We start from the raw sequence: 18,677 nt of genomic DNA, 5'->3' as shown, positions 1-18,677 counted from the left end.
ACCTGTTGTGCCAATTATCCATTTAACACACCGCTGATTAATGTATAAAAGGGCCAGGCCAGGTATTTTCTCTTCATATGAAACCGCTGATGAAGAGCTGCCAAGGTTGTACTGGTCAGGTTTTTTTATTTTCAACAAGCCGTGTCACTAATAAAGGCTTTTTATCGAAACTCCATATACTCCTCCTTTTACGCGAGTGCCTGAAGTTTGCTCTTTTGCACATTTAAGCAAGAAATACACTTGTGTGTCAGAGAGTAGGGCAAATGTCAATCAATAAAGTTTGTTTGCATTTGTATGTGTGTGTATATCAGTGTGTTTGCATCTTGTGTGCAAACAATTGTTGTTTCACATGACTAACACACGCAGCTGGCTGAGCTCTGATGTGGAGCACATGCGTTTTGCATTTAATCTGATTGCAGTGTGTGTTAGTGTGATTATGAATCAAAGGGAGAGGCTTAGAATGGGACATAAAGGGTGACCCTGGCAGTGTGAAACACAAGTTGACAGGACAACTGGGAGGGTATATTACCACAAAGTGACCGCAGTGTGCGTGTGTGTGTGTGTGTGTGTGTGTGTGTGTGTGAAATCTCCTCTCTGACTCCTACCTCTGAGCTTCTGGTCACCGCAGGGCGTCGTTCTCAATACAGCAGCCTTATCTGAGCAGTAGTCTCACACAAACAACATTCACAGGCAACAACACATCTGATAATTGAACAGTTAATAACAGGACTTTAGAGCTGCTTCAAGCAGAGTGGGAAAGTACAAGCACAGGACTTCTCATCAGCTAGTCACATTGGCATTAGCTCCCCCACACAAACACCGGCAGACATACATAATGAGAATAAGAGGTGAGTGTCGTTGGGAATTATCTGGTAAAGCCTGCCCTCCAGTGGACAAATGAACACATGTTTCTTATGGTAAAACGTCTACTTATTTAATTGTCAATAAGACATGATTTACATGACCTTATTCACTTTTTTAAAAATCCTATACAACGTATATCAATTGGCATCTTTATGATGTCAATTTTAGATTTTGATTTATTAAAACTGCAGTCAAGCGAGTGTAAAGGAAGTGAAATATCATGTAACTCTTAGACCAGTGACTCCCAACTTGTTTTTTGCCTTTTGACCTTTTAAAATGAAGAAACGATAACTTGCAACCACTTGTCAAAGGTTACATGTTTATATATATATATATATATTTATATAATCAGAAACATAGTAAAACATGACATCATCTATGTCAAAACCTCATTACGCATATCAAAATACATTTTTAAAGAAAAGGAAGAAAAATATATGATAATTAGCACAGTGATACAGCATTAATCAGTTATTCAATTCAATTCAATTCAATTTTATTTATATAGCACCAATTCATAACAGAAGTTATCGCATTGCTATTTTTCCTATAGAGCAGGTCTAGACCGTACTCTTTATATTATTAATTACAGAGCCCCAACAAATCCCACCATGAGCAAGCATTTGGCGACAGTGGCAAGGAAAAACTTCCTTTTAACAGGCAGAAACCTTGAGCAGAACCAGATTCAATGGTGGGCGGCCATCCGCTTAAACTAAAATGAGATGACCATGGTAAACATTATACTTGCTAAACATCAGCATGTTAGCATTGTCATGTGCATGTTATTATTCAACTCAAACCATTGTGTCTCTCTGATGATGCTGACTGGTGGAAATAACCAAAAGCCCCTTGTTGAGCGGACTGTTTTCAGAGGAAGTATTTTTGGGTGATGAAAGAGTGGAATTCTTGAACACTTTGTCATCTCTTTCAATTTCTACAGTGTATATTTAAAAGTGCTATTGATAACATGATGACGCACTCCCCATCATTTAATAATTACAGGAGCTCTGTGTTGCAACACTTACCATAAAATGACATTTCAATCATCCTTACACTATAAAACATTAGGTAAACATTTACATTGTAATCCAATCAAAGACTACAGTACATTGTTGGGATGCTATTAAAACCCACAGCGCTCGACAGACACAGTAAAAGTTGACGTTAGCTAGCGTTAGTGTTAGTGTAGTGTTAACTTAACATTAGTCACAGTGTTTTCTTGCTGAAAACAAATTTCATAGCGGGTTATAAAAACAGCTGAGCGCCACACAGCAACAATGGCTACAGGGAGAAAGGACGACTGTATGGTCATGTCAGTATTTTCAGATAGGGCTAATGTTAGACTGCTACAGTGGTGTGAAAAAGTGTTTGCCCCCTTCCTAATTTCTTATTTTTTTGCATGTTTGTCACATTTAAATGTTTCAGATCATCAAACAAATTTAACAAAATACTCTGTGGACTGACAAGACAAAAGAGGAACTTTTTGGAAGGTGTGTGTCCCATTACATCTGGCGTAAAAGTAACACCGCATTTCAGAAAAAGAACATCATACCAACAGTAAAATATGGTGGTGGTAGTGTGATGGTCTGGGGCTGTTTTGCTGCTTCAGGACCTGGAAGACTTGCTGTGATAAATGGAACCATGAATTCTGCTGTCTACCAAAAACTCCTGAAGGAGAATGTCCGGCCATCTGTTCGTGACCTCAAGCTGAAGCGAACTTGGGTTCTGCAGCAGGACAATGATCCAAAACACACCAGCAAGTCCACCTCTAAATGGCTGAGGAAGAACCAAATGAAGACTTTGGAGTGGCCTAGTCAAAGTCCTGACTTGAATCCTATTGAGATGCTGTGGCATGACCTTAAAAAGGCAGTTCATGCTCAAAAACCCTCCAATGTGGCTGAATTACAACAATTCTGCAAAGATGAGTGAGCCTAAATTCCTCCACAGCGCTGTAAAAGACTCATTGCTAGTTATCGCAAACGCTTGATTGCAGTTGTTGCTGCTAAGGGTGGCCCAACCAGTTATTAGGTTTAGGGGGCAATCACTATTTCTCACAGAGCCATGTAGGTTTGGATTTTGTTTTCCCTTAATAATAACAACCTTCATTTAAAAACTGCTTTACCTTTGACTAGTATTTAAATTTGTTTGATGATCTGAAACATTTAAGTGTGACAAACATGCAAAAAATAAGAAATCAGGAAGGGGGCAAACACTTTTTCACACCACTGTATATGAGATGACAGTCACATTTTGGGTCTAAACACTATGATGAGCAGATTTACAGCAGTTCGGAACTTTAATTTACCTTTGACATGTCACATTGGTAATATATTGGGATCCCACTTCCACTCCGTTCCCACGTCCACAATCAAGTTGCCCTGCATAAACTTGTACTGGCCCTGGGCCATCGGTTATGTCGGGCCCTGGCCCACTTCTAAATCCCCTCTGATATGCATCTTCTTTATAACATTTGCATTGTTTGAGGGAACTATAACTTTACATTCATTTTGGACCCATCAAATTTTTTTAAATGATGTATTTACAATCCTAATATTTAGGAAATTTCGCACCTTTCTAAAAGCTCTGTGGATGTATTCCCTTTTTTTAAAAATATTGGTCTACATAAAAATGTCATCAATATAACCTTCAGATTCAAATCCTTGCAGTCTTTTTTGCTTCCAAACTTTTAGAACCTAAAATGACAATATTATTCAAGTAAAGGTGTTGAAATTAATAAAGATATTCAATATTTAATAGAGCTAGTATTCATATTATTTCATAATAAAAGTGTATGACTATCAAGAAGAAAATCAGTTATTTTCCTTCAAAGGGACTTTAGACAAGTGTTTGAATGGTTGAAAAGTTTTCAATGATGTGTCCTTTCTGTCAGGAGACAGAAAAAGAGGAACAGAAATGTACTGTTGTCTACACTGGATTCTAGAGAATCTGTGCAAGAGGAACTAACCCATAAACTGCATACAATGATGTGACTTCCTTCTGCTTATTTTATATTAACTTTCATTTGGTCAACATTGTTTACTGCTTTGGCTCCATGTAAGGATAGACTATACTCATGTCAAATGGCAAGAGCTTGTTATTGAAATGAGTCCTGACCATCACAATAAATGTTTCTGAAGGTATAGCCATTGTTCAAGTTTTTGAAGGTAACTAAATGTTTTGTGTGTTTCAAGTGGTCAAGTCTAGGCTTTAGTTTTCTTATCAACAAACATACCAATTTATGTCATCAAAGGAAATGCTAAAGCACCAGAACTACTTCTTAACACAAAGTTGAAAAGTAATGGCGGTCCTGCTCTGTGGTTTTGAAACACACGTCATGGAAACAGGATACTGTGTGTGGTAAATGGGTTTCTCTACCACTTCACACTACAACATAGTCTGTCTACCAAACAGCATCCTCACCCTCTGTAGAACAACTGTACTTTGTTTTGTCCCCTTGTCTCTTTGGAGGCAGGTCTTCGGCTCCGTTCGTGGACCAACAGGAACATAGCTGTTAGTCCCCTGATCAAAGCAGACTGGGGCCTGAGCACTGTCACTCCCAGTGTGGAGCAACGGCATTGTGTTTAGGATCATCACACCTGTGGTTCAGGGATTAATCCCAGCAGAGACATGGGAATCAGGGACAAGGGGGCTCCAAAGGTCTAGTGTAGAAAGATAGGAGGGGCGTATTGACCAAGTGCATCCCAGGACTTATGCCCTATGTGCCTTTTAACATTTGTGGGCCAACAGGTTGGAAAGATGGGTAGCAGGTGATAGGAGGCTTTGTCACTTAAAGCATACTGGCTCTGAATAGTACCCACTGGCTGCTGCTTTGGTGACTGTTTTTTTATGTTACATGTCAGCTTTTTCTCTATTTCCTACTGGTGACTGAACTGACAGAATATGAATTTGGGCAAAAAGGACAATGCTGTGATTTAGCAGAAATAAGACAGCATTCACTGTTGCAGCCTCACATTGTGATATAGACTCACAAAACAGGTGTATGCAGATGTATTAGATCTATTAAGGATCTACAGTTTTTCCCTCAATCGATTTGGTACATTTCTCCAAACTCAGATAACAGCTCTCAAAACAGTTAACACAGCAAACTAAACACACTCTTATGCTGGCGAAACCATTAAGTATTCACTGCACAATGAAGCACAGCATTTTATTCTAGTAATGCATTTATTAAAATTCAATATTAACATCAAAACTAAAAGTGTGTTCTCTTTTGATTTTATAAAATTCAGCTGAAGATACACAAAGAAATAAATGAAAATACATGTTTTTCATTAAGTTCTTTAATGAGGAGTTCAGGTGTATAACAATAAGTTGTCACCCCACACAACTGGATTCAGGAAAGGAGAATATGGTGGAAGAAACACCATCCTGAATTGTGGGTGATTCTCAAACCACTCTCGCACTAGTGCTGAATGGTGGAATTGGACATCGTCCCAAACAACTACAAAATTCCGCACCATTTGCTTTGGAAAGAGGATTTCATTGAGGAGGTTTAAAAAATGTTGGAGCCTTGCTGTGTCGTATGGTCCCAAGACATCATTGTGTGCCACAACACCAGATGTAGAAATTGCTGCACAGAGAGTGATGTTGCCTCCTTGTTGTCCAGGGACATTGACTGTAGCACGATGGCCAATCACATTTCTCCCTCTTCTCCTTTTTTTTTGAAGATTGAAGCCTGCTTCATCAATATACAGGTACTCATAATGAGTTACACTGCTATCCAACTCCAAGATTCTCTAGAGTAAAAAGAACACAAGGTAAAATATAGTAAATTTGTGTCTTACAGTAATGGCATTGATTGCAGTCAATACTACTGTGAAATTGTTGCTGAAGTTTGAGTTCACACTTTGAAGCAGCAGTATACATAGATATGCCTAAATCGTTTCACATACAGTACCATGGAATAGTTTATGGACACATACTTAAAATTCAGGAAAAATATATGTTTGAGTTGACAGTAAAATTGCAGTAATTGGGTTGCACATACTTGAACAAACTGGAATCGCAACTCCTTCACTCTAACGGAGTTCCTCTCAAAGGGCACTTTGTATACTTGCTTCATTCGGATAGCATTTCTTCTTAGAACACGGTCAATTGTGGAGAGACTGCATTGGTGGATATTGTGGAACAGTTGATTGTCCTGTGTTATTCTTTGCTGAATGTCTTTGAGGCGGAGGGTGTTGTTCTGGACCACCATGTCAACAATGGCATGCTCTTGTTCAACTGAAAAAAGTCTTGTTCATCCACCTGAATGTTCTCTAACTTCAATTCTGAAAAAGGTTTGGACAAGCAGGGACATTTACTGTAGAGATCTAGACCTATGTCAAACAAGACCACATGGACTCTCATTGTATAAGTAGAATGATATAGTTACTTACCGGTTTTCCCTCTGAAATGTACGGATAATTGAAGCCACTGTGGATCTGTTTATACTGGGCTGAACTCTCTGGCCAGCTTCTCTCAGTGAGAGACCATGATTTATGACATGGTCAATAAGTGTGGCTGTCATTTCATTTGAAACACGCGTGTACCCTACCCTCATTCTACCTCTCCTCCCTCCTCTTACACCTTGGCCTCCTCTTCCTCTTTGCCCTCCTCTTCCTCCCTGTCCACCTCTTCTTATATTTTCTCTTTCCACTATACTATTGCCTCCAATCTATCCATCTCTTCAATCTCTTCTCCTCTTCCTACATCCTCAGCTCTTCTCGCTCTTCCTCCTACATCTTCAGCTCTTCTTTCTCTTTCTCTATCTCCTCTTCCTCTTCTCCCTCTACCCTGGCCACCACCTCTCACTCTTAAACCTCTTCTGTTTCCACTGCTCATACTTCTTTTTTTGTCTTACTGTATCTCCTCATTTGTCTTCTTTGTTCTTCTTCTCTTTGCCTTTTGTAGTTGTTGTAATTACGTAAGACAGCTGTGTGAACAATTAGGAAATTGGCTTTTTCTGTGTTGAGTGGATTATTAACTCATCAGATAACAATTTGGCGTTAATTGAAGACACAAGGTGTGCAACTGACTATTTTACAATTCACAGAGTTTTGTTTGTTGTGTTTTGAAAATGATACAAAAATGCTTGTGATCTTTGTGAAGAACAATGAAAAAGTTACAAATGTTTTTCCTGATATATTAAAGATTTGGTTGGCTGTATGAACTGCTGTGATAAAATTTGGGATTTTTGTGCACTGTGTTTTGAGAAAATTATGCTTTTGATATGTGATTTGTATGAAATGAAGGAGAATTTACTATCTGTTTAGGACAATTACAAAGTGTACTGATCACTGTGTTAACTGTTTTGAGAGCTGTTACCTGAGTTTGGAGAAATGTACCAAATTGATTGAGAAAAACTGTAACAGTGGAACAATGGCAGAACTGCAGAGGCCTCACCTCATGAATCAGTGTTTTCAGTTCCAGGTCCATTGACACATTTAAAGTTGTACAGGTGATCCAAATTCGTTGGATTTTGACCATCACACATTCTCCAAAACATACTCTTGTAGTGCATTTCTGGTCGGTGGCCTTTCTTCAAGTGGAAGTTCCAGTTTGAAGCGCTAATGGTAACAAGACTAAGGCCCCATTTACACTTGTCATTTCAACTGTCTTGTATCTGGTTAAAATCCAGATGAGATTTAAGATACTTTCATTTACACTTTCCATATTCTCGGTTAGCCAGAAGACAAATCTGATTGCTAATCAGGGTCGGCTCTTCTACAGTCCAGAGGCTGCTAGTGATGCACCTGAAGCTGTTTGGTAAGTGCAAAAACCGGCAGAAGAAGAATAACTAGTTTTTTAGTCATTTTAAAGGGGACACTGCAAAAATGCCCTGTCAAATTTAAGTGAAAACATTTTAGATATGAGCATTCTTTTGCTTGAATCAAGGAAATTTGGCTGCCAGTGCAGTAAGTGATTTTCACTTCATAAGATTTCTAAAAATAAGTCAGGATGTCCATCTACCAGAAGCCTTAGGCCTTTTCCACCAACATGGAACCGGCTCCATTCGGAGCATTTCGACCAAACATAAATTGGTTCGGAACCTGAAAACTTCGTTCCCAGCTGGAACCAAAAACTAATAGGCTTTCCTTGCGAACCAAAGTGGGCGTGTCATATTCTACAGGTCATTGTGCATTGCCCTCTGTGGATGATGCTTCCTTCATTACAGTGGTAGTCTGTATAGCTCTGGTTTTGAACCAACAACATTTGAGTTAGGAGTCATGTGTGCTAACCACTAGGCCATGGAATCAACTGACATTTTTGCCATGACAGTGTCCATCGTTGGGTCTATCGCAGACATCCAGACTGAACTATCACAGTACATTTGGTACATTTTCACTTGCAACCTGCAACGTATACTAGATGGATTGGGACAAAATTTGGTTCTGATATTCATGTTCCCCAGAGGATGAATATCAATGACTTTGGTGATCCCCTGACTTTCATCTAGTGCCATAATCAGGTTAAATTGTGTCCAATACTTTGGTTTATGACCAAATAACTGTAAAATCAATTACATTCCCATCAGCAATTTGACATAATGGCCAAACCGTGTAATTACAACTCACATAATGCACACTGGCCCAAAAAGACTTCTCCCTATAGACTAACACTGTGAAAAAAGCTGTAAAACGGTGGATACATTTTGAGCGTCACAACCCCCATCAGAACATTTAATAGGAATGAACGGAGCCCTGCCTCCAACGCTGTATACAGTTCTAATTATACATCCATGATCAGCATCTGTTGTACTTTGTGTACTTGTTTATTAACAATGTACATTGTGAAAATATCACCTCTGATGACACATTTGACAAACAATGATGGAGCTGCTTCAAAGGTAGTCCTTTATTCTCATGAAGTGTTCATCATTTTGTCTGTCCCCAGCACATGTGTAATAATTGCTGTAGATGTGTGATATGTGCTATTCTGGTTTATATTATTTTCATCATCGGAGAAGGGTGTTAGGGCTAATGATTATTCTGAGAGTTTTGTATTGTATTACTGAATGGGATGTAAATCATCTGAGGCACTATTGTTATCAATGGAATGTGACAGGTTTAAAAAATGAACTCATGCGAATAAAAATCTAAACCTTGGAATTAGATATTTTGTCCCAAGATAAAGTCGAGAATATACGGCCATTCAAGCCAAAAGACTAAAACTTGAAATAAGATGTTATTGTCTTGAAACTTAAGTGGCAAAGGTCCTGTAACTAATACATGCCTTGTATCTAGTTAAACAAAACCCCAAATAAAATGAAATTGCTAATTAAGACAAGGCAAGTGACATTTACTTGAATCAAGTCAAACAGCCTTGAATAGTCAGTACCAGATAATCCAATCCACACTCAAAACAAGTCTAACTAGATTTTAAATCTACATGTAAGATTATCTCACTTACTTAGAAGAGTTTCTGCTGTAATTTGATACAGATTGTTTTTTTTTAGTGTTGAAACTTAAAACTTGATTTCAGGGTGCAAGAGAATCCTGGATTCAAACCTTTTTCAGCCAGAGCGGACATTTCAGTATGGCCCTGTGTTGAGTTTCCTACAGGTGCTCTGTTTTCATTCTACAGTCCAAAGTTAAGTAGGTCAGGTCAAATGGAAACTCTAAATTGTCCATAAGAGTGAATGTGTTAGACTAGTGACCTGTCCAAGGTGTACCCTGTCCGACTCTTGCCCAGTTGAACAGGTTACAGGACCTCATGACTCTAAATAAGATGAGTGATATAGAAAAAGGATGGTAGAAACTAAGACTTTATCATTGTTATTTAACATTTTTTGCAGTTGTGTTACTTAACACTGGTTTCTGGCCTAACACTAACATTGGCCACTGAGTCAGCCCCAACATTAATCGTATTGAATGGCACCAAATGTTGAATATATCATTCCAAAACTATGGTCATTAATGTGCTTCTATAACAACCTCCACAGCATGAGTGAGGTCCAACTCTGATGTTGGGCTTCAGAAACTACAATTAAGCTGGACCTTGTGGAAAGATTTTTCCAAAATCTTTGCAGTCAGGTGACGAAGAAGGCTGTCTGGTTCTCCTTGGACTCCAGTTTGAGTATGTGCCTGGAATTAGAAAAGGCAAGCTTCTCAGTCATAAAACGGTAGTATATAGAATGCCAAGCATTGACTTGGCATTAAGATTTTAATGCTACTTAATTCTCTTTTTATTAGTGAGTCCTTGGGAAGCAAACCTCAAAGCTGTGCAATATCAGTAAATTTAGACAGTAAAAATGAGTATTCTCATAAAATGGGTGGAAATGTTGATGATCTCTAAAACTCAAAACTCTCAGAATTCTTTGCACCTTGTTGTTCCCATAGCAATAACCCTGTAAGAGGATATTTTATGAACATTATGATGGACAACAGGGGGAGCATTAAGTTCATAAATTTACATTCCTGTAAATTTTAAAAATTGTATGAAAATATACTGTATATTTTAGCATAGCAAAGAAGCTAAATATGAAGTAACAAAGTTCTTACAAAAGACCACCTTAGCTGGGGTGAGAAAGTGTTCGTACATAGTTCATAGTGTTCTCTGCATTCTAAATACTGAGCTAAATGGTATGTAGAATTCAAATTATTCCAAATTATTGTTTGGTCCAGTCTAAATGCTCTAATCCACCCTGTTTCCAGCTGTTATCACTAAAAGAGCTCTGATAAACCAACTGCACTCCTGCCCAGCACCAAACACCAGGCAGGCAAAGTTAACGACTAGCTGGTGAACATTTAGCAGCTAAAAACAGACAGATGTTTTTCTCAGGAGTTGGTGGAGACCAAAATAAAGCTATAAGGAGAACGAATATTAGACATCATCAGGAGGACACAAACACAATTCCAAATGAATGCTAGTGTTGCTTTGTGTTTGCTAGACGTGTCATGAGGCAATGTTTGCTAGCACGTTATTATGATTAATATTGCTTTAAACACTGTATGTAAAATGTACTAACAAATGGACAAGGCTATTATTCCTTAAGTTTTTTCATATACAGTAATAGCGTGTCCCTCAGTAGCTAGACATCAAAGAAAGGAGGGGAAAGCCACACATTCATATGCTATCTTTATATTTTAAATTCTATAAATCGTCTGTCCAGTGACGTGTTTTACCAGTTAAATATTTGAGAAATAAAATGCTCAGAAACTGTCAATAAAAGAAAACAACTCACATTTGATGAGCTACTAACGGCAGTTCAACCTAGCAGAACAACAGTAGCCACTAGCAGACCTATAGCCCAGCCAGGGAGGCTCCTCTCTGCTTCACCTGCAGGCAGACAGAGGAAGAAAGGAACAATATGCTGTGCTGCTTTAGCCTGAAAAAACCTCAACTTTCTCTCTTCTTATTTTGTGACGCATGAATCATGTTAGAAACAAGTGGTGTGCTTAAAAATGAGAACTGCTTTTATTAGCCAGACTTTCACTGTTGCGCAATCATAATTCTCTGAGTAGAAAGGTTTATTTTGAATAAGAGTCTGTCATTGAATTGTATCTGTCAACTAAACAATGAATTCATGAATCAATAAGTGTTTACTGGCTATGGTTTGGTTGTAGTTAGTTGTAAATAAAAATTGATCAGAAGTAATATGTGTTTTAAGTGTTGCAAATCATGACATTTTCTATAGAATCAATTTTTTCATGTTGCAAAATGGTACAATCGCATTACAGTGTTGCCCCAGCAGGTGTCAGCAGCACCACATGATTGGATTTATGGTCACTAACACAACGTAGCTTCCTGTATGTTTCTGGGATTTAGGTCAGACAGTAATTGTGAACATACTTCGTCCTCACCTGACCACAGTGGTCTTATTTCCTGCAGGAAAGGCCATAGATGACTTTGGTGTTGCTTTAGTTTGATATTAAGACTGCTGAAACAATCACCACAACCCATGTTTGACTGAAAATGGCTAAAGCGTCTTATTATACTTTACACTCAATGCTTTTTAAAGAAGAGAAATATTCCTGGCATGTCTTGTTTGCCTTGATCTGTATTTACCTTTGTATGTGGGCTTACGTATTTAAAAAGACAACACCAACACTCCTGTTACAGTAGTCTTATTTACTTTAGAATTCGTGTCATTTGCTCTATTCTGTGTGATCTTCTTTCACTCAATACTGTAATGAATTGCTTGATAAACAATGAAGACCTACAATAACTCTTACATTTGAATGGGTTACATTTTAACGCCTCAAAGCTGTGTTAAGTAACTTTTAACATTATCAGGCTTCATCACATTATCACAATGTCTGTTGATATCAGAGGGTTAAAGGAAACTTCAAATTTTTTGACATCCTTTTTGCAGTTTTGTTTGGTTATTATAACATTTTCCCCACCAATAATAGATCTGGGGATGCAACAACATTAGTAAAACAGAGTTCAGTCAGAAAATCACACAGACACTGTCACAGAACCTGCAGTTTGATCATAAACCAAAAGTGAATGAAACACATTTTTGCTACCCTTCCTTTTACTCAATTTTTTCAGATCTGTATTGTAAATCCAATTAATTACATTTATTTTATTGATTTCCCTTCATGTAGGGCCTCATACTACAATTTGTTCAGCACGTCAGTACTAGAAAAGGAAAAATAAAAAAGGACTTTTTTTCAACTGGGATGTCATATAGGTTCAGCACAGAGGTAAGCATTGATTTGGCTTTAGGTTTTACATACCAAAACTCCTGATTCTGCTGCTGAATAAATTTACTTTTTGAAATCCAATTTACTGAATTGTTTATCTTGAAATTAATACCTATCGATTACAAATTTAAGACTATTTAGGTCAGAAACATAGATTGTGGTTATTTTGCTCTTTGGGACAGTAAAAATTTTTTAATTAAAAACCCCGATGTAACACTACTTGCTCTTTCAGTCTTTCTAAGGATGTACCGATACCCTGGGTTACCTGCCAAAGTACAGTACAGTATGTAATAGGCATGGCAGGCGCTGTAGCAGTAAGCTGTAAGTAAATCAGAGAGCTGCTGTGTGCTGAGAGAATAAATCTGTAGACTTTTTGCATTAAACTACAAATTGCCCATAAACCAGATATCACATGAGTTGAGTGACCTTGCTGATTGGCTTCTCTGTTCATTGTCTATTGGGGACAGGTACGGAATAACGCTGAAGGGGCCTGGGAAAGTATAAATGTGGCTGAAGAGGGACAGAGAGGCAGAATGAGCATGTACACAACTGAGGCGGACATCGTGATGTAAGCGATGATACACAGCTGTCAAAGTGCAAATGGCACCATATAGTATATGAGGGTCCATCTTGGCCAAGTTTTGACACAGGAAATGATTGGGTAAGAGATACTGCACGACCATATACAAGACCCAGAGCTTCTATTAACTTACCTTTGTTTAAAATGTGGGTGGTAATCAAAGTCACATTTAGGGTAGGGTTGTGGATGAAGCAGGTCACAGATCGATATCGACCTCCAGGGATATCTATAGTGCTGCTAAAATTGTAGAGCTGATCTTTAGGGTCCTGCACTGCTGTAGTGTTTACATCCCTCGGGTCTAAAAAGTATTGGGAATTATCAGAGAGGTGCTGGAGTCTCCACTTTACCAAAGGCTCAGGGAATCCTCTTTGTGTAGTGCAGACTGCAGTCATTGTTTCTTCATTTACAGCCAGGCTGACGCTCTTGTAAGGAACTGTGAGTGAGAGAGTGCTGTTAAGGTTACTGACAAAAACATCATTTCTGTTATTACTTTTAAAGCAATAGACATTTTGGAAAATCTTCTCATTCGCTTTCTTGCTAAGAGTTAAATGAGAAGATTGATACTGCTCTCTGCACAGTAAATATGAAGCTATAGGCCTAGCCAGCAGCCGGTTAGCTTAGTTGCATAAACACTGAAAACAGGGCGAAACAACTAGCTTGACTCTGTCAAAGATAATAATATCTGCTTACCAGCACCTCTAAACTCACTAATTAACACTGTATCTCTGAAGCTACAGCCAGCTTGCAGTTAGCTTAGCATTAAAATAGTAGAAATAGTCTAGCACACAAACCCCAGAGAAACCACCAAGTTGTGTTTTTGTATTTGTACAAGTTAATCAAATGAAATAACTTCGTAAGTAGTGAACTTTAGAGGTGCTGGTTGGCAGATTTTGTTACCTTTGGAAAGAGCCATGCTAATGTTTCTCCCTGTTTCTAGTCTTTATGCTAAGCTAACCGGCTGCTGGTTGTAGCTTTATATTTAACAGAGTGGTATCGATCATCTCCTCTAACAAATTAGTCCTCTAAAGAAAAGTGGAATCTCCATCCTTACCTGCAACATGGAAAGTAATGTGGCAGATTTTCCTGTGTTCAAGACTGTATCTCCTCGTACTTCCGGTGTCAAAAATTGCTGCAAAAACTTGGAAAACGTTTTGGTTATCTTCAAGTGTTAGGTTTTTAACTTTGACTGAAATATTTCCTCTAATCATGTCCTGTGGGAAGGCTGTGATCCTGCCCCGATAAAGTTTATTTACATGCTCTGGCATTTCCTTTCCTTCATTAAAAGAGTACAAAACATAATTTCTTTCATCTTGCCAGTAAAAGCGTAGAGTCTTTAAGTCAGTAGGAGTGGTGGTCATCAGGATACATGGGAGTACCGTTGATTCGCCGACAGTAGTGTTGACATCAAGCACCACTGTTGCATCAGGCACTGAATGTAACAGAAAATAGACAGATTCTCAAACATTTCTTGTGTCTAGCCTCACACACTGCCGTGTCATTACTCCTACACAACACTGAACATCATACGCTTCATGTTTTATGCTCATTTAAGATTAAATAGTTTTAGTTCCAAAGCTATACATTTTACAAACGCCATAGATAACAATGGATTACAATGTATTACTGTCGTGTACACACACACTCAGTGAGTGGGAAAATGTGCATTAAAATGTCATTTAAAAAGAACTTACCTAACAGGAGAAAGTATGCCACTAATACAATGAACATTCCTGAGAGGACAAGCTCACTTGCAACACACACCAGAGAGGAAAGATTTTAAAGTTGAATGTCCACACAAAGTGAAGACGCACACTATATGCAGACACAGATTATTATTTCCTCTTCTGACATAGACAGCATGCATGCTGACTAATCATTTATATTTATGAGAACTCTAGCAATGAAGCGTAGCTATTCCACTGTCGCTGGTATACGTAAAGTGACGTATTTCCCTTTTGAACAGCATGTGGGACATGGACAATAAACGGCAAGGGAAATCTTGTGTGTAAGACAATGGGCTTATCAGATATGGAGATGAAGACAGAAGTGTGTCAAACATTGTGCTGACTTCAAGTAGCCATTTCATGGGATTTTCTAAGTACCGACAGTAATCACGCATGCTTGCAGGGGAGGGTACAGATCCAACTACGACATCTGGAAGTCATCTGAGGGAAGCTTCCCTTCAAAAAGTTTTTCTGTGTATGTGTATGATACCCAAAGCAGGCCAAATAGTCACAGACTATCAAGAAACTTTTTTTAGTTAAGATAAAAAGGTAGCGACATGCAGCTTCTCCATTTAGTGTGCCCTTAATCATCTGCAGAACTTCCTTTGAACCTCTAGAACATGTTGTGTGTTTTCTGTCATTGTCATCCTCCATTAGTTTCTTATGATTTTTCTTCATATTTGTTTTTGGTTTTTTGCTAAATGTTAACTTCTGTTGTCTCAGAGCTGCCCACTAGTCTCATGCTCAGTGTGTTTTTCTGCTCATAAATCTGCTCGGTGTGTGTTCCCTATGGTGCTCTGACTCATCCCAGTTTTCACACTTCTGAATCTCATTTGGCTTCGACACCCTTTGTAGTAAATACTTGCTTTATCTCTTCTTGCTGTTGTTTAAGAGCTTTTTTTCTTACCCAGCAGCACAGCTGTTTCAGCAGTTTTAAAAATTGCTGAACGGTACTCCTTTCTATAACTGAGCTATGGGCTACACTGCTTATGTTGGTCAGCATCAAAGATTGCATTGATACTATGACTCTGATTAGAAAATTAGTGGTTTGCGGGCAAATGTAAGTGTTAGCACTTAGCCAAAGCGATTAGGCTAAGCGATTAGCCATAGATATATACACGTACGTACCTCATTGACTGCTGCTGTTTACTGCGGTGATACATCAACACAGCCGCCATATTGGTACGGGAAGCCTCGCCTCCTGATGCGTGTACAGTAAGTCTATCAAGGCAGGAGGTCTATCCACAATTAAAGCCAAATGAAATTCATCATAACTCGCTGAATCTTCAACCAATTTTCCAACAGTTTGGTTTGTTTCAAATGCCAAACATGTATTTATGATATAGGATACTTGGTTAAATTTAAAATGCATGCTTTCATACCAAAATACATTGTATATAGTAACAGTAATATTACTATAATATAATATTTAAGATGAACTTACCCTACGTAATTAGTATATTCTTTTTTCTTACTGCATTGTAAAATGGCTGCCACGATCTAATTTTGTTTATACTTTTGGAAATAAAAAATTATAAAAAAAACACAATTACAACAAACACTAAAGTTAAAAGATTAAGTAAATGTCTGGCAGGCTTCACAATTCTGATTTGATTCATCTTTTTTTCTTCACCTGACATAAATTATCTTAAGCTCTAGCGATTAGCATAAGGGATTAGCATTAACGATTAGCGTAAGCAATCCACATGCTAATAGAGGCGTTAATGGCTATTATAATTAGTAATTTGCAGTCAATTAAAGTCTGGTAAAATGTTTAGTTAATGTAGACCAACCCTAGCAGTTCATGTGGTGTCCTAGTAGTTTTACCGTGACCTATAAACAGTTTTTTGTGTACAGTGAAACTGTGTAAATATTACTAAAAGACAGGCAGTGAGCTGTCAGCCTGTAGAGAATTAGCCAGTTATAGGCTGGAAATTTAGGTTTACTGTACTGACCAGCCAGAAAAAGCAAGTAACAGGGCTAGCCAGACTACCTAGGCCAACCAGGAAATGCAGTTAAAGTTGTAAAATGTTTTCAACCTTTTGAAGCCCTTATTGAGGTAAATGTGTAGAGCATATGGAGTTTTGCTCATACAGGTGTGAAAATATGTTTATTGTTGTATATGTTTTAATGTGGTTTCAGTTAAGGTTATTACAGCCCGGTTCACAAGCGATAACAGAACTGATGAAAACTGACAAGACTATCGATAATATGAACTATTATCATTAATATGTTTTGCACAGGTAACACCTGTAACTAACTATGTTGCACCAGTCTAGCCGTGTTTTATTCTGAGTCTGGAATATAAACGCTTCAGTGCAAAAATGCAGTGTGCAGAGCAGTGCCAAGGATTCTTTTTCTGAGTCTCTCTGTTAGACTTGTGACAGAGGCGTTTGCCTGAGCGCAGAAGATGGAACAGTCCATTTCTGGGTTGGTGAGGATAATAAATAAGCATGTCTTACAAACGAATTTCCAGCTTTGTATTGAGATTTTTTTGTATTGAAATTTTCTGCTGGTTCAATACTCTAACTGAAATTACATGAAAATTCAGCCTTGACCATGACTGAATTGACTTTTTGACCTCTTATAAAGACAACATCTTGAAAAGAGGATCATTCCATGCAGAAGTTGACGGGGAGCTAAATTTACCATCAGTTCTGCCATGTTTCGGTATGTTAGTATTAATTGAGTTTCAATACCATCTAGTGGTGACATATCATATTATCTCTGTTTAAAACTACTCTCATGACCCTGACTCCGTGTATATGGGCCATGATTGACTTCCAAACTTCTGACTCTCTGTTGGTGTAGGCTAAAAATGAAATGTCAGAGTTTGGTTAATTTTTTCAAAATGCCCAGCAAGAAGGCAAGACATGCCGAAGCACAGGAACAGGTAGGTGGATAGCATGTTGGATGTCAAAGCTGAGACAGCCATCCAAGTCTGTTAGCTATGTAGTCCACTGGTAACAAAAACAAAATCACAAAAGAAAACAAAACGTTCCGCGATCAATCATAAAACTCAATCCGAGCTGTCTTAAGTCAGTCTTTGTCTCATCTCGACGTTACGATAAAATCAAACATGTTTTAATATTATCGGAAGGCAGGTGCACTCTCGCTAGCACCAAACAGGAAGCAGCAAACCGGGTAGTTACTTGGGTAATGGCTGAAAAAACTCCTCAAATACTGTCACACACACATGATAGACAGTGAATTAAAAGTGTTATGAGTTGATGTTAAATTCAGCCATATCTGATCCCCCAACCAGCACTTTTAGTGAGAAATCTTAATTTTTGAACTGGTTCGCCACTCATTCCCACTGACTTCTCCCACTAAACGGAGGCGACAAAATCCAAAATGTACAGTTTGTATGGAAATACAGTTTATTTGACAATTGACAAGACTGTCAACATATGACACCCTTTATATTATGTTTCTAGAGTAATGTGTTTTTACAGACACATAAGGAATTGTTAATGTCATATTTCTTAAAGGGAGCTTGGTGTAATGTTTTACCCGGAGAGCCCAGGGAGCTTTAGTTTAGTTCAGACTGCAAATCTTTTAGCAGTACATTTTTTAACATTTTGTCACCACTACAGAAACACTAGGTAACTGCTAAAGTATGATAACGTTGTCTGACATTGACTGCGGTTAGTTATTGGTTTGATTAATGGTTTAATAATGTGCGTCTGCATTGATTACTGACAGTGGATGATCAGGCTAATTATCAGTTAATTGTACTCAGTTTGTAACAGCAGTATGCAGTAAATGGTTGCCTTTTATGTGTGTGTTTTTAAACTACCTTCTTATTTAATAAAGCTCTTCTCATGTGCCTATTGTGTGCTACCTCATCTCCTC

The 18,677-nt window shown here is 38.1% G+C and overlaps 1 protein-coding gene across 1 annotated transcript; it reads right to left on the bottom strand.

Annotated features, from left to right (window-relative positions):
- Positions 1–8,702: 8,702 nt before the first annotated feature.
- Positions 8,703–15,030, bottom strand: LOC122886014 (CD276 antigen homolog). Its single transcript, XM_044217871.1, has 5 exons — positions 14,790–15,030; positions 14,150–14,527; positions 13,232–13,531; positions 11,051–11,145; positions 8,703–9,950 (listed from the first exon to the last, which is right to left on the bottom strand). The coding sequence occupies exons 1-4, from the start codon at positions 14,824–14,826 to the stop codon at positions 11,075–11,077; spliced, it is 786 nt and encodes a 261-aa protein (XP_044073806.1). The 5' UTR covers positions 14,827–15,030; the 3' UTR covers positions 8,703–9,950; positions 11,051–11,074.
- Positions 15,031–18,677: the final 3,647 nt, after the last annotated feature.

The sequence above is a fragment of the Siniperca chuatsi genome, linkage group LG12 (assembly GCF_020085105.1).
Source record: "Siniperca chuatsi isolate FFG_IHB_CAS linkage group LG12, ASM2008510v1, whole genome shotgun sequence".
In the NCBI taxonomy this organism is placed as follows: domain Eukaryota; kingdom Metazoa; phylum Chordata; class Actinopteri; order Centrarchiformes; family Sinipercidae; genus Siniperca; species Siniperca chuatsi.
Note: the sequence above shows the minus strand (reverse complement) of the source record. Positions and strands in the feature narration are given on the sequence as shown.

Coding starts and splice junctions, on each gene's coding strand:
- LOC122886014 (XM_044217871.1), bottom strand. CDS start 14,826: ATGTTCATTGTATTAGTGGCATACTTTCTCCTGTTAG. Junction 14,528..14,789: donor GGCATACTTTCTCCTGTTAG/GTAAGTTCTTTT, acceptor TGTTACATTCAG/TGCCTGATGCAACAGTGGTG. Junction 11,146..13,231: donor CACCCACATTTTAAACAAAG/GTAAGTTAATAG, acceptor GTCTGCCTGCAG/GTGAAGCAGAGAGGAGCCTC.